Consider the following 25,136-nt stretch of genomic DNA (forward strand, 5'->3'; position numbering starts at 1 on the left):
CAGAGCTGGAGGGATAATAAAAAACTGCCAGGGGAGCTCACTAGGTCGAGGAGCATCTGGGGAGTCAAAAGGATGGTCATTGTTTTGGCTCGAAACCGTGCATTAGTTCAAGTTCTGGTGTGGGGTCATGGCCTGCAACGTTGACAGTCCCTGTGGCTCTGCAGATTCCAGCATCTGCAGTCTCTTGTGTCGCCGAGAGTGCAGCTGGGGAGTGCAAAGAGCCATCTCAGTGAGTTCTTTCTGCTGCCTCCATCACCTTTTGCACCTTGTGCTGACTTTTCACCCCACCTCCCCTCCCCACCCCATTTCCAAAAGGAAAATCTTGTAGTTTGCTGATCTCTTTGTCAGCTTCTGGTTTCATTTTAATTAAAATTATCATTGAGGTTCTTATCGTTGCTCTTTCTGGTGCTAGGGTCATAATGATTGATTGATAGATCTGGAAAATGGGAGAGTAGAGAGGGGTTGCAATGCTGACTTGAGGCATGTGGCTAATCAGATCACTGGAAGCCCCTTGCCATGCCCAGGAGGTGTGCCCAGCATGTGATTGAAGAAGAGGAACTGGGGAAGGAGGGCTTAAACTGCAGTTGTACTGCAAATAATTCAGCCACTAACTCCATTATTAATTCATGGGTATCACCCCATTGCTTAAAGAAGATGTGCTAATTTCTCCTGCAGGAAGAATGGAAGCAGTTCATTAATTCCTCAGAAAAGGGGCTTTCAACGGTGAACATGTTGAAACTTCCTTTCAGTTGTGGATTTGGTGAAGAAGCAAATGAGGCCACAATGGAGGTGCAGAGGGAGGCAGCAGCTTTTGAATGTGCATGCGTGGAAGGTGACCCAGCCTAATTTCCGGCTGACATGTCAACAGCCATGGGAAGGTGGGAAGAAAGAGTTATCAGAGTGAATATGAGGTTCTGTTGGACTGTGCTGAAGGAATGAAAACTGGGATACATATCTTCTCTCAAAACCTTGGTGACGTCTCTTTTGGTGTTGATGCTTTTTCAGAGTCTGCAGACTTGGGAAAATCTCTACCTTTACAGGTAGCAACAGCACAAAGTTCATACATGACATCTGATAGTACCCCTCCAACTTGCCTAAATATTCCTACCCTCCCCACCTATTTTCATTCCTGGAGACCAAAATGTAGTTCCCCAGTTTGATGACATGCTGAGCTAATGATTCCAATGCACTCTCTGGCAATTTTTTTTTCACAGAATTATAATCTGAGTTGCTCTTTTTGGTTTTTATCACATCTATCTCTCACTTAAAGCAATTATGGAGTCATAGAAACAACACAATAAAATACTTCTCTTTGCAATGTACAACAATTGGCTTCCTTCTATGTTTGTACTCCAAATGCCTGGGCATATATTAAAAGTAGACCTATATTTTGCCGTAGACAGCTTTGAACATCTGGATAGCTGTGAGTGTATTGTCAATAAAATACTGTTAATAATATTGTAACTATTCTCTACAGGTGGATTTGGTAAATATCGGAAGTAGTGACATCGTGGATGGAAACCATAAACTTACCCTGGGTTTGATCTGGAGCATCATCCTTCATTGGCAGGTAAATACTTTTTAATGTAAATAATCACAAATTAAGAGAGAATGGAGAATGTTATGTTGTATTCACTATCAATATTTCCATAACTAATTCAAAGTTCTGACATTGCAATTTAGCTGTATCATATGATAACAGGTTGTGATTTTTTTTTGGTGAAATTATGCATTCAATATTCTACAGCATTGGGTGAGGTTGTGTTCCAAGATTTATCTCCTTTTGCCCAAATGCAAATGGATATTTACTGTTCGCTCAGATCCTCCTTTAGATTGCTACCCAAATCCTGGCCACTATTTCTCGAGCTGAATTGATTGATAGATCAGAATGTCTCCTTGAACAAGACTTAGAAGCAGCAATGAAGGCAAAAAAAGGCCCATCTCCAAAACTGTCTGAGGAGCATTATCATTGACTAAGCTGGTTTGAGAATGCACCTCTCATGTTGGGTGTGTGACAGGCTGTAAGAAAACCAACACAATGGAAGAAGTTGTGTGACTTCATCATTTCTCACTGGCTGTCAAGATGGACCTGTCCAAGACACTATTAGCTGAAGTAACTTCCACTGGGTCCTTGGAGAGACCAAATCCCACCTTCACAATAATGGTGTGCAGTCATTGTTACAGTACCTTTGTTTTGAGATCATATAGCTTCAGATATAGATGCTTAAATCTGGGCTTCTGTTCTCTCTATCAAAAGTAACAAAGTTGTCTTCCACCACAGTTCACAGTTTCTGACCTGGCATAGTATCACCATTGGTTTAATGAGAAAAATTGTTCTTGAACAATTCTTCTGCATCTTCTGTCTGAAGGCTACAGTGAGAAGAGAGCTTTAATAAGGAGTTTTGCTGAAATTTTGGTGACTCATTCTGAAATGTTCAGTTTACTTGGAATTTTGTGGGAAATTTAGCTTCATTAAATGTTTACTATTGTAAACATCAAGCTAAGCATCAGAAATGCCAAAATAGTTGGTCCCAAATCATCCTGTTTTTGAAAAGTTACTTGTGACCTAATTGGATTAATCCCTGAAGAATAATTCATTTATATGCGAAGGATAATTTTTGCTCAGGAATATAGCACTGCCCAGGAGCATCTAATTATTTTTAAATCATGCGCATTGTAAAATCTAGTATCAGACTTGCAGATAAGGTATGGAATCCTTTGAATGCTATGGATGGGAACTTGCCAAATGACAGGTGGGTGAAATGGGCCAGTGGAAGTAATTATGGAAAAGAACCAATTCACCAACTTTTCCTGCAAGAACATCACATTTAAATGTTTTCTAAACAGTCTAAGACTGGGAACTGGAGAGAAGTGAAAAGGATCTGCGTGTTCATTCATGAAAATAAAACTGTCCAATTTCAAAGGCATGTAAAACTAATTGGTTCAACCTACCCCTGATGCAAATATCAAAGGAGCAAATGGGATATTTGCCATTATCTGGCGGTGCTTAGGATACAGAAACATGAGGATGAAATGCATTAATTTGCAATCTTCAGTTAGTTGCCTCTGTGTTTCATATGGGAGTCACGTTGCAGGTCTCCAAGACAGGCAGAGCAGAGTGACACTGAATAAATTGTTAAATGATAAAGAAGTTCAATACATTGGTCGGTACTATCTTGAAGCTGAAATATTGAACAGTATTCAAGGCAAATAAATTGATAAAGGCACATTGTAGGGCATAAACCACAAAGCAGTTTCCTTTGTTGGATTAAGCCACAAAAAGGGGACACAATAATGAAACTGCTGCCAGATCATTTTAGTATGAAGTAAAAGCACAGAGAAGCTGGAGGAACTTGGCTGATCTTGCAGTGTCCATTGGAGGTAAATATATCTGCCTCCTATGGATACTGCAAAACCTGCTGTGTTCTTCCATTATCTCTGTGTTTTTACTACAATCACTGTGTCTGCAGACTTCTGTGTTTTACTGCATTTTGGCACGACGATGCCAAGAACTTTCTCTTAAAATCTGAGGCTTTCCCAGAAAGGTTTGAGTAAATTGCTTCATTAAAGACTGAGATGGGCAGGTTTAAAGGGCTTTGGATCAAAGGAGAGGAAATGGAGGTGAGCCTCATCTGATAGCATATGTGAGCAAGCCTGAGAGTCAGTAGGAAAAATTCCTCTTCCTGTGTTCCATTGAAAGTTGTGTTCTGACAGAGTGTGTGCCAGTTTCAAGAGGAGTGGAAATAACATTTTTTTGCTTTAGCATTTAAAACCAAGTTTATTTCAAACGAACGTGTATTGATTTATTGGCAATTTTAAATTGCTCTTTTGCATTGTGTCCTCACCAGGATGGTCGCTGATTTTCAAATACTTAAAATTAATCACTAAATCTTTCAGGAAATTTTTAATTTTTGATTTGCATTGTATTTTAGGATATAATCATGTTAAATTCACATTTAACTTTCCCATCACTTCAAACTACAGATCAAATCATGAGCTCCCATGTAATTGAAGAAAATTAGCTGCACTGCTTTCATTTTTCAAATTGAAGTGATGAATCATTTTTGTTTCCACGACAGCTTGTTCTGAAAGATAGTGAGCTTTGTAGCATTTGAATGAGAGAATATCTGGCAGATAATTCAATGGCCTGGGTGAAATGGAAATGAGGACTTGATGCCCTCAATAATTTCCACGTGTCTTTCAGTTGATTGGCAGAAGGACAAAAGGTGGATGGCTCTGTTACCATTTTCATTACAAGTGTTTTTATCTGATACTAAAAGTAATCTTAATGATAGTATTAAAACGACTGTGTTGACAATGTTACAGAATAGTAAAATACAAATGGGTAGTGGACCACTGGCCACATAATTCCAACAACAAACTCCATTAGACTGTGTCATTGCTGACAAGGCAGCATTTAATCACCATTTATTGAATTATTCTTGAGTTTACTTGGTCATTTTCGGGGGAAGTTCCGAGTTGCTCTCAGTCTGGCGTACATTTTGGCTAACCAAGTAAGATGGTGAATTTCCTCCCTTAAAAGCATTGGTGAATCAGTACATTTGTGTCCCAGATTTTTATTCCAGATTATTTTTAATGAACTATATTTGGTCAGGAGGGTCTTATTGAAGAAGGTCAGGCTGCACCAGCAGGGTCAGAGCCAAGATTCTAAAATTGGCCTTAAATTAAATTGTGGCGGAGAAAGATATGTCCCACCAAAAGACTTGGGTGGGAATAACTGAGATTCACTAAGAAATGTAGGTAGTATTAACATCAATCCAAAGGGAGAAAGAGAATGGATCAGGCAGAGGACCAAAAAACAGGGCAGAGTGCAAGAGCTTAAATGGTCCGTCTGATTCAAAGAGATGAAGAGCTTGAGGAAAGAATTGCCTCTGATTGAGTGACAATATTAGAGTCTGGATTCAAAGGGATTGAGTATTGAAGACTGGCCATTCCAATCAAAATAAGTCAGTAAAGGGGAGTCGCATCTCACATCTCACATAAAGGAAGATGGTTGTAGTAGTTGGGGGTCGATCATACCAACCCATTTGTGTCACTGCAGGAGTTCCACTGTCTGATATCCAGCCACTTTAATCACCTTATTATTAACCTTCCATCTATTGTAAGATCATGGTAAACAAAACTTGATGCTGTCTAGTGCAGTACACAACAGTGCTGGAGAAACTCAGCAGGTTACACTGCATCCAAAGAAAGTGAAACACATTCATTGTTTTGGAACATCGAAAATGTGGGTAAACAGGGAAGCGTCTGAATAAAAAGAGTGGGGGGGAGGGATGAGGAGGAGAGAAAAGAGGAAAGGGCAGGGGAAGGAGCACAGACGAACAGGTCAGAGGTGAAAAGGGGAGGATAGAAGAGAAACTGAGATGTGATGGGGAGAGGAGAGAGCATTAATAAATGTAGGCTTGAAAGGAGAAGGAAGGAAAGGGAGTGGGAGCTGGAGGAAAGGAGAGAGAAGGGTAGGGAAAGTCTGGTGGAGGCGGTTAAGGGAAATTGGAGAAGTCGATATTGATGCCATCAGATTGGAGATTGCCGAGATGGAAGATAAGGCGTTGTTTCTCCTATTTACGGGTAGCCATCGTTTGGCAGTACATGAGGCCATAGACATGTTAGTATAGCAATCATGTGTGCAATTAAAACTGTTGGCTACTGGTAGGTCCTTGCTGGTGCAGCAGAGAGAGTGAAGCAATCTCCCAGTTGCGTTCAGTCTCCCCAATGCAGAGAAGGCCACAAACCGAGCACTGGATGCAGTAAATGACCCCTGCAGGTTCATAAATGAAGTTCCTCTTCACTTAGAAGGACAACTTCTTGCAGTCGCTGGGGTAGGCATGAAGGAGATGACTGGTGAGAAGGGTTAAGTGGACAAGCGAGTTCCGAGGAGAGTGATCTCTGCAAAAAGCAGAGAGAAAAGGGGAGGGGAAGATGTATCTGTTGGCAGGATCCCATTGTAGGTGGTAAAAATTACGGAGAATATGTTGGATTTGGAGACTAGTGGGGTGGCAGGTAAGGATGAGGTAAACTCTTCCTTGTTCCATCTGGGGAGGGAAGGGTCCAGGGCAGGAAAGAAAGGAGTTGTGGGTGAGGGCAGAATTAATGGCAGCAGAGGGAAAACTGTGTTAGCTGAAGAAAGAGGACACCTCAGATGCCCTCAAATTGACGGCCTCATCCTGGGAACAGATACAGCAGAGATGGAGGAGGGACAAGAAAAGAACAGAATTTTTACAAGAGATTGGGACTTGTAATCAGATTATTAGATCATAAAATAATTTATTTCTTTGCACCTTCTCTGTAAATGAAGTCGTCTGTGCCTGTATGCAATCTGATCGAGACAAAATTCATGCATGGGTCGAAGTGAAAGGCAGTGAAAATCATCAACAGGAAAGAATGCAATCAAATGCCTTACTCATGCTGATTACTGCCCCATCAATATCCAGAGGTCATCATTAACCAAAATTGTGACTGGTCAATGGGACAACTTTTCATTAAAACTCCAGAGAACATGGAGCTGTATTATTCAATCTCACTCCATCACCAGCACATGGTGGCTGCTTTGATGAAAGCACCTAGACTTGTTGGACAGCATCTCTAAAGAACATGACCTCTTCTACCAAGTGGAGCAAGAGCATCTGGCATGTGGAAATAGCACCTCTTGCCAGTTCTTTTCCAAGCTTGCACCAAGTTTGGAAAAGTATCATCACTCCTTCAGCTTGGTTGGGTCTAAATCCTGAGCCATTATCACCCTGGGAGTACTCTCTCTGGGAGGTTGTAATGGTTTAAGGACATGGTCGCCACCAACATATGGGGTGGGCAGAGATACCCAGATCTTACGTACAAGAGTCAGAATGACAAGTTGAACACAAAGTTGCTTCAGCTGCATTTGGAGCATTTTGTACAGTTGTGGTCACAATGTGCTATTCAAAGGAAATGATTGTACAGAGAGGTTGCTGAAGCAATTTACAAAGATGTTGCCTAGATTGGGGTTAGAGTTTGAGTTAGCAGAGATTGCAAATGCTGGGACTGTTTTTAATTGAAGTGAAAGAGGCTGAGGTGACCTAACTGGTGTCTTTAAAATTATGGGATGGGAGGCATAGAAAGAGGAGATGGTCATAATGCAGAAGAGGAGAGTTTTAGATGTAATGTAGCTTTGAATAAAGTTTGTTGGCTGGTTTAAAAAAATAGTTTTAGCGTAGATGAGAGGAGAAAAAATTGAAGGGAATTACAGCGGTATGCTTTTCACACAAGGGTAGTTTGTACACATAATAAGCTGCCAGAGGACATAGGAGAGACACCACACATACAATTTAAATGTACTGTACATATTTGGACAGATACATACACTGAAAAGGCTTGGAGAGATATGGGCTGAACTCAGGCAACTGGGATGAGATGCAATAGGTGTCCTTGTTGATATTGACAAAGTATTGATGCTGTGATTGTTGTTAATACACAAAAGAGCTGGAGAAACTCAGCAGGTCCTCCATTATTCATAGGAGGAGGATGATACAGGACCTGCTGAGTTTTACCAGCAATTTTATGAATTAACAGTATTGACAAAGGGTCTGTTTCCGTACTGTAAAACTCCACAGATCCTTGAATTTAACTGATCCCATTGAAGCTGGGGAGGAATTCATGGATGAGTCTGTTACCAGCCCACTGATAATGGAAGCAATGGTGGATTAGTTCTGGAGAATAAAAGGGCAAGTGGAATATGTTCTCACAGAGGAGAAATTAAGAATAGCCTTGTGCTCTTACAGATTTTAGATTATTAAGGAAATTTGCAAAATAAATTGTGCAATAATACTGATTTAGAAGGTGGGTGGGAAGCAGCTACAGTGAGTTGGAAAGGACTGTGGGGAGAAGGAAATGGAATGAGTGAAGAATTGGTGGAAATGGTTGCTTTGTGGTGAGCTGAAGTTTCTGTGATTCCATGATTGTGGTTCAGATCAATGGGTTAAAAATTGGCAACAAATGGAAAGTGAATCAGGACAGTCCATCAGTGGAAGGACAGATTTGTTCCAAAGTAGACATGTTTCTATGAGAGCGAAGGAAGGGGACAGATTGTTGGTGCTTCCTCAGTGAGAAAAGAGAGGCATCCTCCCTCCTCCACTCCCTGACTCCTCCCTTGCTGCACCCCCCCCCTTTACTCCCTCACCTTTACTTCTCTCCACCCCTCACTATTCCTCTTCTCTCTCCTACTCATCACTTTCTCCCACTCTTCCACTCACTTTTTGGCATCCTTCTTTATCACTCCCACTGCCCCTCTCTCCCCTCTTATCCCCATCCCCCTCAGCCCACAACCCCCCTTCAACTCCCCAACCCCCTCAACACCCTCTCTCAAACCCCTCTTCCCCTTTCCCCCCATTCTCCACCTTCCCTCTTCCCCCCTCTCACTCTCCCATCCTTTTCCCTTGCTCCTCTCTTTCTCTCCATCTCTTTTGCTCCTCTCTTTCCCCTCTACCTTTCTTATCTCTGCCTCCCTCCCTTTTCTTCCTTCTCCCTCCCTTCTCACCCTCTCTGCCTTTATCTCTGTTTTTCTCTGACTCTCCTCTCCCTTTCTTTATCCTCTCAAACTTTCTCTCTGCCTCTCTTTCTGCTTCTCCCTCCCTCCATCTCCCCCTCTCCTTTCTGAATCTCTCCCTCGTTCCGCCTCTCTTCACTGCTGCCAAGTTTCCAGAGAATCTCCAGCATGTTTCGTCTTCATTTCAGACGTCAGCATCTGCAATATTTTCCTTCTGACTTCGGGACCTGCTTCCAGGAACTCAACATCGTAAACCAGGACATCAAAGGCTACCTTGTAAAATGGACAGGTGAAATTTAATGAAGGAGAATAGTTGAGAAAGTCCTAGAGTTGTTCAGTCTGTTTAAAAACGAGAATGAATTCTCAACTTCCTTGCTTTTTGTTATCACAGTTTAACATTTCAACTCGCGCATTTCGTGTTAGGGTTAGGGTTTCAAATGGTTGAAAGTCAACTAATGTGTGAAATTCAGATTTGGCAATTACACTTCAGGAATGAAATCAGTGTTTATGAAATGACACCACATTGGCCCCGGAAACGAAGGCCTTACATGGAACGAGGGGCGAAGCTGAAATTCTTTCTTCAACAAACAAGGGTTGAAGAATATTTGATAAATCATGAGTGGCTCTTGCAGAGCACACACACTTTACTCCCAGTGGCTGATGAGGCATGAAAAAATAAGAGCGGATATTCCAGACAATAAGCAAAAGGATCGCAAATAATATGAAAGATCTTCATCTGTACACAATGAACTGCAATGCTCTGCCTGATGGGAAAGCAGAAATGGGTTCAGTTGAAACATGCAGAAGAGGAGTTGGCAGAAAAGGATTAATTAGATTGACTTCCTAAAGGTCTAGCCCAGACAAGTTTGTCCCCTACAATTATAGGATTCCATGTTAGTGAGATACCTCTTCATCAAAGTGAACAGTGTTTACTGCTATTGAAATTCAGTGACCCAGCTTGGCATTTTCAACTTCTTGAAAATAAACACTCATCAGTGTGAGATTGCACATCCCCTTGAAGAGTGTCTGAGTGTTTTGTATCATTCATGGAAGAGCATTTGCCATGAAGATAAATGCCCCTCTCTCCCCTATTCTCATAGAATAGGCCATGGATTGTTGTTTAAGGATTGTGTGGAAGAGTGGATGAAACCGCTGCTGGAAGTGCATGCATGGGTTGGGTAAGGTGCACTGGTGGGGAGAGTGGAAGGAGTATGAATGGGGTGGAGAGGGAAGTGACAGCCCTGATTCATTTTTCTGTCCATGAGAACAAGGAGTGCAGTCAGAGATACAGGAAGTAGATGAAACACAATCAAGTATTCTGTCACTGGTGATAGAGAGGAAACCAGGGTCCAGGAAGTTGGGAGAAACATCGAAACGTCAACATGAAAGAGTTGATACCAAAAAAGAGTCCACTTTGTTGTTACATTTTATGATAAATAATGTGTCTTGATCTGAAGGTGTTTTGCAAATTGGAAGAAAATTAAATATGACAGTCATTCTGCCTAACTGTTTGCCTTTTCTTCAAGGTAAAAGATGTTATGAAAGGTATTATGGCCAATCTGCAGCAGACCAACAGTGAGAAGATTCTGCTGAGCTGGGTGCGTCAGTCCCTTCGCAACTACAAACCAGTTAATGTCGTCAATTTCACCTCCAGCTGGTCAGACGGCTTGGCCTTGAATGCCCTTATTCACAGTCACAGGTAGGAATCTGGCGAGGATCTGTCCGAGTGTGCCCCTTGTGGGTTGAAGTTTGGCTTAGTATTTAGTTTACGGCGTAGATAAAACCAGGAGAATTCTGTCAGAGTGAGCTTATGTCTGGGTGCACACAGAGACTTGAGAGCAGGCTCTGATCTGTCAAGAAGGTTTGCTCAGCAAGAAAACAAGAGGATAAGTTCAGAAAATCTTCTGTAACCTTGCAGGCCTCTTATCACTTGCTGAAAATAGCACTGACCTTCTGCAGACGACTCCATCTTGGGATCTTGCTCCTTTCACCAGCAGTCTTTAAGAGGCTTTGTGGTAGACACGTGGATATGAAGTGGATGCAGAGGTATCTAACAAGTGCAAGCAGCAAAGTTTTAGTTTGATTTGGACATCATTTTTTGACACAGACAGGTGGGTTGAAGGTCTGCTTCCATGCTGCACTGTTCCACACTTTTAAATAAAGAAATGAATGAGGAAATAGATTATCATCATAATTCTTCCATCTCTACCTTTAAACTTTATGATAATGAGTTTATTGTTCCACACATCGTACAATGTAGATTTGCCCTAAATTCTTTTTTGCTGCAGCCAAATAGGGACTTGCAAAGAAAAACTATAATAGTAAAATAATTGAATGAAATTAAGTCACAATAAATAGATAAGATAGATAATAAATATTCTCAGTGCAATAAAGTGGCTTGTAATAGTGTAGACAGTCCATGATTAGTATACCAAGGGGAGGTTCAACAATCTGATAATTCTTGGAAAGAAATTGTTCTTGATTCTAGTCTTCAGGCTTCTGTGCCTTCTGCTCGAAGGTAGATGGGAGAAGAGGTTGTTCCAAGGGTGACAGGGTCTTTAATGATGCTGGCTACTGCCTTGAGGCAATGTCTCACATGGAGATGTGCAACAAATGGGAGGTCAAAGCCCGTGACGGACCTGGCTATGAGTCATTACACTGAGAAATTGAACTTAAGCTCCAAGAGTTGCTGCTTCCTTTGCTCTGGCGCAGCTATCCCATTTGAGTGCATTGTAGCACCGAAAAATTATTTTATTGTAAGGACCAAGTCATGAATTTAATCAGAACCTTGCTACTGGTGTGAATCTTTAAAATGTGAATTACTCCTGCTGGGAATGTAGAAAATTGCAACTGAGTGCTCAAATTTACAGGTTTTAGCCCCACATGTACATCAGATACAGCAGGTTAATATTTTTGGATTAATGAATTCTGTGACAAGCTCAGCTTTCTGATCAGTGCACAGCAGCCTGTGAATTTGATTGACTCTGAACATGAGCTAGCTTCCATTAAATTTACTTTGAAGACATTCAAAAACAAATCATAATCTGAATTGCCAAATTATCTTTATTTCTTGCAGATTGTTTACTCAAATGTATGCAGAATCAATAGCTTAATTTTTGTGAACTTGTTCATTGTAATTTGGCCATTATTTTAGAACATAAAAAGAGAGATAGAAAAAAAGTCATTCTGCTCTTCTTTCCTGCATGAAGGAGTAATTCAAATGCTTAAAGACCCTGTGTTTACAATGTTGGAAACTGTTAACTGCAAAATCCAGAAACTAAGATCGTAAGACCCAGGTTTGCAGCAGAAATCCTGACATAACTGATAACTTTGCAGGCAGATTCAAAAGGAGATTTATTATAGGAATGTTTATCAAATGCAAAACTTTGTTGACTTAGTCTTTGTATTTTTACATATTTTAAAAATGAAAGGGTTTTCTGAAAAATATGTTATCTTTCCGGGTTGCAAGTCGATGAAAGAAGCTGCGTGTCCTCAGTGATCTACACTGGTGGAAATTGTGAAGGGTTGTGCTGCATGTAAGATTGATTGAACAAACCCATGCCTCTCCTTGAGTCAAATCATTCCTCTGGTCTGAAGAACCTACAATTCTTTACATTTTAACTTGAGATTAGGTATTGCCCTGTGGCTCTTTCCTGCACAACCAACAAGTCTTTTATGATTTCTAGTAGCTTGTATTTGCACATGTGCTTGGGGATGCCAGCGGATTGGGATCAAATGTACACATTGCTGATGAGAGATGGGAGAAGCATGTGTTGGCTTTACAAGAGAAGAATGTGGGCTCTTTTATAATAAAGCATGAGTATAGGCAGACAAAATGAGGGCACAATAATCTTAAAAAGGATGTGAAGCTATTGAAGAGGAAAGAAACTTCAATGACTGTCAACCAGTTAGGAGGGAAAAGAAATCAAAGAGGCTGCAGTTGCTGGAAATCTGAAATATATGAAAAAACCAAAAGTGCAGCAAGTGTGGAAAGAGATCTTAATGCTTCTGTCAAAAACCCGACAACAGAACTGGAAGGTAAGTTCGTATTTGGTTTCCAAACATGTGAGAAGGATGTACAGGATAAAGGGATAGAATAGTATGAGGTCAGAGTTGTTGTGGGATAAAGTTTAAAGGGTTATCTGGTGAGGGGTTAAGAGGAGAGTTGAAGAGAAGGGGAAAAGGAAACAAGGTTTGAAATAGAAGCAGTTGGGGCTTGAGAATAAACCAAGAAATGTGTAAAGTTGCAAAATGAAAGGTTGCCCAGCAGTCCAGCCTGTGCTTAATGCAGAGATAAAAGAGACAACATCACAGTTCTGACATGGAAAGAGAAAGTGAAGTTGTCGAATTGGATACTGAGTCCATATTGAAAATGAGGTACCGTTCCTCAAACTTGGGTCAGGCCTCATTCAAAGGTACTGGAGGCTGGAGTCAGTGTTCAGACTAGGGGTAGGATGAACAGTTGATGGGCAACAGAAAGATGTGACTCATCCTTGTGGCCTGGAAGGAGATGCTTTGCAAGAAGCTCAACCAGCTTGTGTTCAGCGTCTCTGCAGTGTCAAGGAGACAGCTTTGGGATCAAAGAATCCAGTACTGAAGGAGAAGTAAATCATGACTTCACTTGGAGGGACTGTTTGGATCTCTGAATGTTAAGAAGGGAAAGTGAAGGGACAAGTGTTGCATTTCGTGCCTTCACATGGGGAAAGTGCTGTGAGGAGGAGGGTGAACAGAAAAATGAATCAGGGCTGATCAGGGGATGGAGGAGAAGTAGCGTCCCTTGGAATAACTTTCTTGACACTGGTAAGAAAAGATGATGAGGTGGATGGTAAGGGCAAGAGAACTCTGTGCTTTTTCTGTCCATGAGAACAAGGAGTGCAATCAGAGATACAGGAAGTAGATGAAACACAGTCAAGTATTCTGTCACTGGTGATGGAGAGGAAACCAGGGTCCAGGAAGTTGGGAGAAACATCGAAACGTCAACATGAAAGAATGGGAAGACAGATACCAAAAAAGAGCCCACTTCGTTGTTACATTTTATGATAAATAATGTGTCTTGATCTGAATGGTATCATTTCTTTTCATGAATTACATTTGAGTGGCCAAATACTTGGAGGAATAAGATTTATTTTATCATTACTTATTTCCTTTCTCATTCACAAAATTATTGATGCACCTCTTGTTTGGGGAAGGAAGTTCATGACAAATAAAGCTCCCAAAATCATCATTGGACACAATTCTTGTTTTTCTCTGAGAGTGAAAGATTACGCCCATTTAGGTGTGTTAGATAATAAGGCTGGTTGATTGGTGTGTGAAATCTGCCCCAATCCTTAATTCAGGTATCTGCATGCTTTTTACTCACGCAGAAGTGCTCAGGCCCGAAACATTGATGATATATTTTAGCCTCCTATGGACGTTGTGAAACCTGCTGAATTCCTCTAACGTTGCTGTGTTTTTGCCACAATCACAGTGTCTGCAGACTTTCATGTTTCACTCCATTCATTTGCTCCACAGAGGATGCTTACCCTGAAGAAGTTCTTCTCTCTTCAAAGGGAGTTTTGTGAGTGTGTCTCTCACTGCTCCCCCCTCTGTAAGCATAGTTTCAAGAATGAACAAATATTCTGCAGGCATTTACAGGGAATCCAAATGAAGGTTCATTCATGAGGTTTTTCTGTCTCATTCCACTGCTTCACTGCCACATAGTTCATCATCTCATTGCATTTTTGTTTTAACCACAACAGCTGGTTCATATTATTGCTGCTGGATATTTAACAATGAGGATCTTTTGTATAATTGTGCGCAATCTGGAAATTCAATTTATTTCCATTATTATAATTTAGGTAAACCTTTGTTTGCTTGCATATTCCCCCAAGTATTTTTTATTTGCCTATAAATTATAACTGACTTGTAATACATTTTGATAATAAAGAAGTCAAATTATAATATTGTAATGAGAGGTCAGATGAATCTTAAATTGTACAGAAGTTATACATAGAAAGTTATGGCACAGAATGGGGATATTTGGGCTATGGACTCCATGTCAGGCAAACATCAGGCTGCTTTGAAACCAGTTAAAACACAATGCTAGAGGAACTCGGCTCATAAAAGTGTACTTTATACAGCAAAGAGAAAGATAAATAACCAATATTTTGGGCTTGAGTCCTTCATTGAAGTATGAAAAAATGTCAGCAGGTGGCTGAACAAAATGGTTGGTGGGAGAGGAGCAGGGGAGGAGGCTGAACCTTGAAATGTTGGTTATGTATCTTTATCTTTGCTTTGTAATGTACGCTATTTGACCTGCTGAGTTCCTACAGCATTGTGCTTTTACTTCAATCAGAGTCTGCAGACTTTCATGGTTTATTTTGTTTTATAGCCCAGCAGGTCTGAGGAGCGATGTGGTGTGGGTTGTGTGGCAAGGGGGTTGAAAGGAATTTTGCATTATGCATTCAAATGCAAGTTTCCTAGTTATTCTGTCGACTTTCAATCTGGGATGTCTTTTCAAAGTTTTCTACAGTTTATTTTCAATACTAGGAAGCTGATCTGATTTATTGGCTGATAATTTCCCAGACATCATGGTCTGTGCTGGAAGGAAACACAAAGAGGAGTTGGGGAAAGAGAAGGGGTGAAAATATTGAGGGAAGTGTGAAGAGAGTTCGAGGAACTTGTTAAAGAGTGGAAATAGGTGGCAACAATCTTGATAGAAGGTGATGGTGCAGGATAACTAAATGTGGGTTGATAACCTGAGTGTCTGGAAGGGCGAGAACATACAAAAAGGTTTAACTCTAAGTAGAGACAGAGGAATGTAGTTAAAAAAAATCAAACTGAAGACCATGTGAAGATGTGTATTTAAAACAAGACAATTAAACTGCGGACACTGAAATGTTGAGCAAAATGAGAAGCTTGAGGAGCTTGATGGATCAGGCAGCATCCATGGAGAGATCTGGTCAGTCAATGTTCATTTGGCTCAAGATACTTCATTGAGACTGATAAAGGGACTTGACCCAAGTTCAAGTTCATTTGTCATCCGATTGTACTGTACAACCCAACAAAACAGCGTTCTCCAGTACAGAAAAGAGCAAAACGCACATACAGGTAAAGCACACATACACAGTACAGATTTAAATAAATATTCTTAATTGATAGTAGAGTCACAGAGTTATTTTAGCAGTTATTCAACTGTCTCACTACCTGTGGGAAGAAACTGCTCCTCAGCATCGTGATTCTGATACTCCTGTATGTTTTTCCTGATGAGAGTAGCTGGAAGATGTGTGCAGGATGGTAGGGGTACTCCCTGATATTGTGAGCCCTCTTTAAACAACAATCTGGTAAATCCCTTTGATGGGTGGGGTGGGGGAGAGGGTAACCTCAGTGATCCTTTCTTTTATGGTCCTGTAGATTGACCTCAGATCTGATGATCTACAACAACCATACCCTACTGTGATGCAGCCGGCCACAATGCTCTTGATAGAGCTCCTGTAGAAAGTTGACAGAACAGTGGCCTGTAACCTTGTCCGCTTCAGTCTTTTCAGAAAGTGCAGTTGCAACTTCCTGATAGTGAAGAGATGTGTGTTCAGAGTGGGCTGAGTCAGAGTGGTAAGGCTTTGGCACAACAAGCTTCGGTGAGAACAGGTAAGAGGCAAGGAACAATAGGAGTTAAAATAAGTAAGGACCACCCTATTCAAGGAATAAAATGGATTCAGCAGGTAGGCACAGGTAAGGACAGGCTTAATAGATAAATAAATAAGTAATCTCCTCTTTATTTATTTATTTATGTTTTCCTCTTGTCATAAACAGTGGGTATGGCAGCCAAGGCAGGGACATGCACCTCTTGCAGGATGTAGATTGTTAGGGAAGTCATTAGCATCCCTGACAACTTCAGCTGCAAGAAGTTCATCCAGCTGCAGCTCCTGACAAGCCGAGTAAAGGGACTTAGAATTGGATGAAACCCAGATCATTCAGGAGGCAGAGGGGGTGATAGGCAGGAGCTACAGGGACACTATCGCACTGAGGAGGCAGGAGTTGGGTAGATGCGTGACAATCAGGTGTGGGAAAAGGAACAAGGAGGCAATACAGGATACCCCTGTGGCTGTTCCTCTCAATTACAAGTACACCATTTTGAATACTATTGGGGGTATGACCTATCAGGCACAAGTTACAGTGATCAAGTCTCTGTCATGGAGTCTGGTCCTGTGGCTAAGAAAGGGAGGGAGAAGAAGAGATGAGCTGTAGTGATAGGAGATTCCATAGTTAGGGGGACAGATAAGAAGTTCTCTAGAAGAGGTTAGTTATCCCGGATGGTATGTTGCCTCCCTGGGTCAGAGGTATCTTGGATCAAGTTCATGACATTCTCAGGAGGAAGGGTGAGCAGCCAGATGTTATGGTCCATTTTGGGACAATGATGTGGGTAAGAAAGGTGAAAGGTCGTGCAAAGAGAGTTCAGAGAATTAGGTGTGAGTTTGAAAGACACAATGTCAGGATTGTGATCTCAGGATTGCTACCCGTGCCATGAAATAGGATAATGCAGCTTCTTCTTCTTTCTTCTTTGGCTTGGCTTCGCGGACGAAGATTTATGGAGGGGTATGTCCACGTCTGCTGCAGGCTTGTTGGTGACTGACAAGTCCGATGCGGGACAGGCAGGCATGGTTGCAGTATTTGCAAGGGAAAATTGGTTGGTTGGGGTTGGGTATTGGGGCTTTCCTCCTTTGTCTTTTGTCAGTGAGCTGGGCTCAGCGGTCTTCTTCAAAGGAGGTTGCTGCCCGCCGAACTGTGAGGTGCCAAGATGCACGGTGGGAGGCGATATCAGCCCACTGGCAGTGGTCAATGTGGCAGGCACCAAGAGATTTCTTTAAACAGTCCTTGTACCTCTTCTTTGGTGCACCTCTGTCTCAGTGGCCAGTGGAGAGCTCGCTGTATAACACGATCTTGGGAAGGCGATGGTCCTCCATTCTGGAGATGTGACCCACCCCCAGCGCAGTTGGGTCTTCAGCAGCGTGGATTCGATGCTTGCGGACTCTACCAGCTCGAGTACTTTGATGTTGGTGATGAAGTCACTCCAATAAATGTTGAGGATGGAGCGGAGACAGCGCTGATGGAACTGTTCTAGGAGCTGTAGGTGATGCCGGTATAGGACCCATGATTCAGAGCCGAACAGGAGCGTGGGTGCAGCTTAACACATGGTTAAAGACATGGTGCAGGAAGGAGGGCTTCAGATTTCTGGATCATTGGGCTCTCTTCCAAGGGAGGTGAGACCTGTTCCAACAGGGAGGTTTGCATCTGAACTGGAAGGGGCCTAATATCCTTGCAGGAAGGTTTGATAGTGCTGCTCTGGTGGGTTTAAACTAGATTTTCAGGGGGATGGGAATCAGAATGCCAGAACAGATAGAGGAGTGGAGGAGGGAAAATATGATGTGAAAATTGCATGCACTGTTAGAAGTCAACAGATTGTTTGTGGTGGAAATATTTTCAGGTGCATCTATTTCAATACAAGGAGTACTGTAGGAAAAACAGACGAGCTTAGAGCATGGATTGGCACGTGGAATTATGGGCTTCCATTGTTTTAGACGTGATAGAACAGTGGTGGGGGAGGTGGAATGAAAGGGGGAGGAGTAGGATTGCTTGTCAGGGAAAATATCACAGCTGAAATATCACAGCTGTGTTCAGGCTGGACAGACCACAAGGCTCGTCTACTGAGGCTATATGGCTGGAGCTGAGGAAAGGTATGACCACACTCATGGGGTTTAATTGGAGGTTCAAATCTATTGAGATACCAGACAGCTGCAGAAAACATAAGGTGGTGACAGTAGGAGATTTAGATTTTGCACATAGTGTCTGGGACTCCCATACTGTAAAAACGCTGGGTAGTTTGGAATTTGTCAAATGTGTTTAGGAAAGTTTTCTAAATCAATATATAGAGGTACCAACAAGAGAAAGTGCAATACTGGATCTCCTATTAGTGAAATAAATTGATGTCAGAAGTAGGTATGGGGAACATTTTGGGTCCAGTGATCATTTGCCATTAGTTTCAAGTTAATTATGGAGAAGGATAGGTCTGGGGTTTGGGTTGAAATTCTAAAATGCAAGAAAAACCTCAAAAATGAAATCAGAAAGGCTAAAAGTAGACATGAGATTCCTTTGGCAGACAGTGTGAAGGAAAGTCCTAAGGGTTTTGACAAGGTGTTGAAGAACGTAAGGATAGAAAGGGACAACATTGGCACATTCTTGAAGATAAGAGTGTTCGGCTTTGTTTGGAGTCAAAAGAAATAGGCGATATCTTAAATGTTTTTTTTTAATCAGTATTCTGGCTACAGCGTTATCAATGGAACAGTTCTATCTGTAAGCTATTTAAAATGGTTCCAGTGTCTCTGAGAGGTGCACTTTGATAGGTTCCAGCACCAGATGCTCGAAGCATTTCATAATGGTGGAGGTCAATGTCACTGGCTAGTCATCATTGAGGCTTGTTACTACTGCCTCCTTTGTTGGCTACCTTGAAGCCAACGAGAATGACAGACCACAGCAATGATGTATTGAAGATGTCTGTAAGGATCAAAACATTGACCATTTTGGCCCATGGATGCTACTTAACCCACTGAATCCCTTGAGTCCCTTATTGTTTTCATGAATGGAAGCAAATGGGTCCAATCTAATGACCCATTATAAGTCTCTGGAAGATAGGGACAATGCTTGGAATGAAATATTCCAGAATACTATAGAAGACAAAATGCAAGTAGAGGAAGGGGAAACCTGAGAATAAAAAAAATAGCTGAAGTAAGTGGAGTGGAAGGGAAAGGTAATAACCAGGAGAACAAAGATCCAGAATCAGTTGAGTGCAATGAAACATCAAGGAGAGGGAGAGGCAGGAACATTAGACCCCCAATAATAGTGAAAATGGATGGCATATTATAAATGGGAATATTTAAAATAGATGCAATAGCTTCAGACAATAATTCTGTAAGATTTATTCATAGGTAGACTGGGAAAACAAAATTTGCGGAGGCAAAACTCATGGAATGGTTTAGTGATGGTTTAATTCATGGGTATGTTGAAGAATGACAAAGGGAAGAGGTTGATTCAGATTTCTTGTGCAGTCCAAAAAGGTTAGTGAATAATCTTAGCAATAAGGATCATAACCTGATTAGAACTTTGATGGAAAAAAGTAATTTATTTTGATTTTAAACCAGAGATGCAAATCTCAACAAAGCCAACTGTGAAGGTATGAGATATGAGTGGATCTAATTGATTGGGTAAATGCAATTTAAAATTTTGATAAATAAGCAATAATTAACAATTCAGTGTATGATGTGGTTTGCAGAAAATGAATCTTTGAGACAGAAAACTCAATAGAAAAGCAAATTAAACACAGCATAGAACATTCCATCCCATCAAGCCTCGCTGTTGATGCGATCTGTGCAATTTTCTTCCCACCTCACACTCATAACTATTTTTCTAACATCAATGTGCCTATCTCAGAGTCTTTTGAATGTTCCTATTGTACAAGCATCCACTGCCATTTCCAGTAGTGTGTTCCAGGCACACATGGCTCTCTGAGTTAAAAACGTACCTCTGACATCTCCCTGAAACTTTTCTCCACTAATTTAAACCATTGTCCTCTGGTATTTGCTTCTGATACCTGAGGAGAAAGATGCTGTCTGTCCACCCTATCTCAGCCCCTCATAATCTTTTATAACCCTATTCAGACACCTCTCATCCTTTGTCACTCCAAAGAGAAAGCTTCGTTTGACATGTTCAACGCTCAGCCATCATCTAATTCTATTGCCACCAAAGAAGGACAATTTATAGTGTACATTTTGTAGAAAGAAACCAGAGCAACCTCGGGAAATCCATGTATTTATAGGATGAACAGGCTAACTCCTTGCAAGTAGTGGACCATCAGGATTGAACCTGGAGCTGTGAAGCAACAGCATGAACTGCTCTGCTACTATGCTGTCCCTCTGATGGATGGTATTACACATCAAAGGAAAAGGCTTATACCATTGTTGAAAGTAGCAGTAAACCAGAGGATTTCAGATATCACACAAGAACCAAGTCATTAAAATGGGAAAGGGGAAACCAGAACACAGGAGTCCTCTTGTGAGAATGATAAGAATTGTCTGCTTCTTTCGATATATATTAAGTAAGACTGAAAGCTGATTGACCTCTGGAGGAAGGAAAAGCCTGTCTGTGTGTAAGTCCTTGCCTTTCAAACTTCTTTCTTTTAGTCTCCACTGTGGCATTTGAGACAATTTATTTGCTTCATTTGTACTTGCCCTCTGTCCTTTTTGTGGCTTATCCATAAAATGAAAGGTATGAATCTCTTGCTGTTCATCAGCTGTTTTTTAAGGTCAGGTCAGTTCAAAGTGATTATGGTTAGGCGGGCATTATCAACTTGGTCAAAGGGTCACCTCATTGGCAAAGTTCACATTGAAAATTACTGTTGAAGAGGCTGCCATATCGAGTATGATTGTAACTAATGTACTGTGCGTGCAAATGTTGCTAATTTCACAGTGTGCTTAGCAAAGTATACACGGTATTGGAGAAAACACTAGAGATTTTGTGCACTGGATTTAATCGCTTCACAAATCCATAAATGTGTTTTTTCCTGCTTTTGTCCGTATAAACCTGCTATTGGAATCCTTCAAGTTTCATGCAGGGTTAACTTGAGGTTAATTCCGCAGTGGCACTGGAATGAGACAGATTCATATGAAGAGCTAACAAGGCATTGCGCTCTGATGCTCACGATCCTTGGAGCAAGTACACCAGAAATGCACCAAGCATGTTCTGTTGAAATTCAGTCTTCCTGTAATTCTACATGCAGATACAAACTGACTTTTGATGGAACTCGGAGCAGATGTTATTTCGTGTGTGGTTCAAATCTCCCTGCTCTATGCGCACACAGTGAGGGATTGGAATTGTCGTTTGCAGTTGTCATGTTGGAACAGTGACAGCTTTACTCCTCTGCCAAGCTACTTAGCCCTTGATTCAGGTGAACCATTTGAAGCAGAATAATTTGGCTGCTCAAAAGTTAGATTTCAATGCTGTCTGGTGGAAAAAGTCTTGATAACAATTTATCATGCCCAGTTATTTGCCTCTCAAGGAAAGTCAGTTTCAAGACGATATATTTCAGGATTGCAATCTCCTCATTTCATCTTCCTCACTTTGCCCCAATGTTGTCCTCCCTTTTCCCTGAAACTATGGCAATTAGTTTAATTATCCAGCATATTTTACATTATTCATGCACCAGTATTGTATTGTACAGTGATTCAGCTGACATCTTCAGTGGTAATTGTTCCTGCTGGACTTGTTCTAATATTGATTAACATTTTATTCAAAACCCTGATTCAGTGCGTTGCCTGAAAGCAACTGGTAAATTCAATCCTAATTTTCCCTGTCAGATTAATTCCTAATCATTGAAATAATACCTGGAAATGTGTGCAATACCAACATTATGATCTGAGAACAATTATTTCACTTCCCTGATTATATTGGCCCAGATGCTGCTAGTAAATTTTACCATTTTTCCTGTGGGACAATGCACGCTGTCCTCTCACTGGCAGAGTGCTGAGATTCCTCCACATTTAACTTCAATTAACTTTATTTGAAAAAATGCTTACATATTTTAAGTTAATGTCATATTGACCAGCGTTAATCATCTGTGTTTCTGCCTCTGAATATCTCCCCTATATCGGAGCATCTGAATTTTTGAGCATTTATAGTAGGCACAGGCTTTGGTAGGAGCATTGGCAGTTGTGTAAGCTCCAGACATTTTTCAGGGTCCGCCTCATTCAGTGTACTGCTTGAGGTCATACTGCCATTAAGACTCTGCTAAATGAGGATGGGAAACAGCAGCAAATAAGTCTGTTGATTTGGGCGAGCTGAGAACAGATGTGGGGAGAGCAAGGTTGCTGATCCAGGGTTAAGTCACTGGATCAATATGATGTGGTTCGCATTTGGAATGAGCAGTGCATTTGTACTGTTTTTTTTTTCCTTTGAAATATCACAGAGAGCTTGGGAAGACATTAACATCCAGAAATTTAATATCTGGGATATGTGCTTTTCTTTAATTTATTTCCCTTTCAGAATTGAAAAATAACAATATTACATTTCATGATTTCATGTATTTGGGTACTCCAGGTTGAAATTAGGTGAGATTTAATTTAGTTAGGAGAACCACTGAAACATTTTTTTTGATGATTGTCATCTTCCTCTGGGATCAGTGCATGAAATACATCTCTCCAATGATGTTATTCAACCAAGAATATAAAACGGATAAAATTTAAAATCGACAGATTTCCTCGATTACACATTGCTTTTCCTCTTGTTAGCACTTAATGTGCACTTTGTTTTTTTCTGCATCAGATTTATGTGACAATTTTTGGGTCAATTCCCAGACAAGAGATCAAACTCCTTTGCCAAAGTTACCACAATGTACAATTCAGCAGGTTACACACCATCCTTTAGAAGCAAAGAGATATATCCAGGGAGAGAAGAGGAGGGACAGGCCTATTGGCCTCTGCACCTCCCCCCACTCCTTCTTCTCTCCTCGACTGACCTCCCCCACCCTTTTTATTCAGGAACCTGCTTGCTTTTTGCACATAACTTGACAAATGGGTCAGGCCCAAAATGTTGGTTATATTCCTTTGCTGCGTGACCTGCTGAAGTTCTCCAGAACTTTGTATATTGTTGTAAAATCCCAGTGTCTGTAGACTTTTCTGTTTAACTTACTCATGTTACCGATGATTTAACTGCATCAACAGATGTTCAAAGGTTACTTTTATTGTTACATAATAATGCATGATATACTTCAAATGTTGTCTGCCATAAGGCAAACAAAGAGTCACCATGAGCATTGCCCTGTGCCCCTAACAACAAGAGTCTATTCAGAGATATTGAATGTCACAAAGAAGTCAGGTTTGTTGAAGAATAAAACACCATATTGACAGACGTTTGAAGTTTAAAAAAACGCACCAATGAGACCTTATTCCATTGTGACATTTTTGCGGCAAATTTGCCGATGATACCATGGTCGTGGGGTGTATAAGAAAAGGGGATGAGTCAGCCTACAGGAGGGAGATTGAAAACCTGGCTGAATGGTGCACCAACAACAACCTTGCACTGAAAGTCACCAAAATTAAGGAGCTGATTGTTGACTTCAGGAGGGGAAAGGCAGAGGTTTGGAATCCAGTGATCACTGGCGGACCAGAGATAGAGAAGGTGAGCAAATGTATGTTCTTGGAAGATCTTTCCTGGACCCAACACACTCATGGAATTGTGAAGATAACATGTCAGTGCCTCTACTTCCTTGGAGTTTGAGAGATTTGGTATGACACCCGAAAACCTGGCAAAGTTCGACAGATGTGTGGTAGAAAATGTGCTGACTGGCTTTATCACGGTCTGATATGGTGACACCAAAACTTCCAAGTGTAAATCCCTCCAAAAGGTGGTGGACCCAGCCCAGGATGTTGCAGGCAAAACCCACCCCATTATTGGGAACATCTACAGGGAATGTTGGTGTCAGAGAGCAGCAGCAATCATCAAGGATTCACACTAACCTGCTGCCATCAGGAAAGGTATATAGGTGCCACAAGACATGCACCCCAGTTTCAGGAACAACTGCTACCCTTCCACCATCAGACTCCTCAACGACAACCGCAACCAGGGACTCATCTAAGGACTCTTGTGAAATTTATTGATTTAAAAAAAAATTCTCTCTCTATTGCACATTCAGTTTATATTTGTTACCTTTCTCCAGTTTCCAGTTCTTTACTTGCGCCAGTGTTTGGGATCAGGGTTCGAATCCCACGCTGTCTGTAAGGAGTTGGTATGTTCTCCCCATATCTGTTTGGATTTTTTCTGGGGCTCTGGTTTCCTTCCACCATGAAACATATAGAGGGTGTAGGTTAATGGGGTGTAAATTGGGCAGCACAGACTTGTGGGCTGAAATAGCTTGTTACCGTGCTGTATGTCTTAATTTAAAAATGTAAAAAAATTTAATTAAATTATTTTTTTTAATTAAATGTTTACATTGTGAACAGTTTTTTTGCATAGCCAATAAGTGGTAATTCTGCCTTGCCCGTAGAAAATATATGTACTCTGACAAGAGATCTGAATCTGATTTTAAGACATTGAGAGTATAAAAATGTGGTACCAGACAATGAATTTCATGTACCTATCATTTGTAAGATGTTGGAGGGAAATATTTCAACCTGAAACTTTATGTTGTGTTCGTTCACAAATTTTCTGACCAATATGTTTTGGGGTGTTCACCTCCAAAGTTATTCCATAACTCTTGCCAGAAGAATGTACCTGGCACTTGATGTTAAATGTGTACCCTTGACTCCATATTGTGCCACAGGGAAGATGGTGTTACTCAGTAAAAATGAGAGGACTGCCACTTCATCTGTTTGAGGGATGAGCAGACCCATTGGTTGTGTAACAACACATTGTTGCTTGATAAAGATGTTGATTAATTCTTTGGTATTCTGACTGATGAAAGGACCTGTAAAGTGGACAATTATTCCACTTCACAAGAGTGCAATCTACATCATGATTATTCTATGTTAGAGTAGTCTTAATCATCTTTCTGCTTCCATCATTTGTCAAGTATTTT

General features: G+C 41.1%; 1 protein-coding gene across 23 annotated transcripts in view; it reads left to right on the forward strand.

Annotated features, from left to right (window-relative positions):
* dmd (dystrophin) overlaps positions 1-25,136 on the forward strand; it is a 1,604,005-nt gene that overhangs the window by 398,482 nt on the left and 1,180,387 nt on the right. For all 23 annotated transcript variants that reach the window (XR_011341867.1, XM_069890130.1, XM_069890120.1 and 20 more), the window contains 2 exons: positions 1,478-1,570; positions 10,063-10,235. Coding sequence is in view for 22 of the 23 variants with exons in the window: in XM_069890120.1 (XP_069746221.1) it covers positions 1,478-1,570; positions 10,063-10,235 (266 nt within the window). In the remaining variant the exon portion in view is untranslated. The remainder of the gene's footprint in view (positions 1-1,477; positions 1,571-10,062; positions 10,236-25,136) is intronic.

This window comes from Narcine bancroftii, chromosome 7 (assembly GCF_036971445.1).
Source record: "Narcine bancroftii isolate sNarBan1 chromosome 7, sNarBan1.hap1, whole genome shotgun sequence".
Taxonomy (NCBI): domain Eukaryota; kingdom Metazoa; phylum Chordata; class Chondrichthyes; order Torpediniformes; family Narcinidae; genus Narcine; species Narcine bancroftii.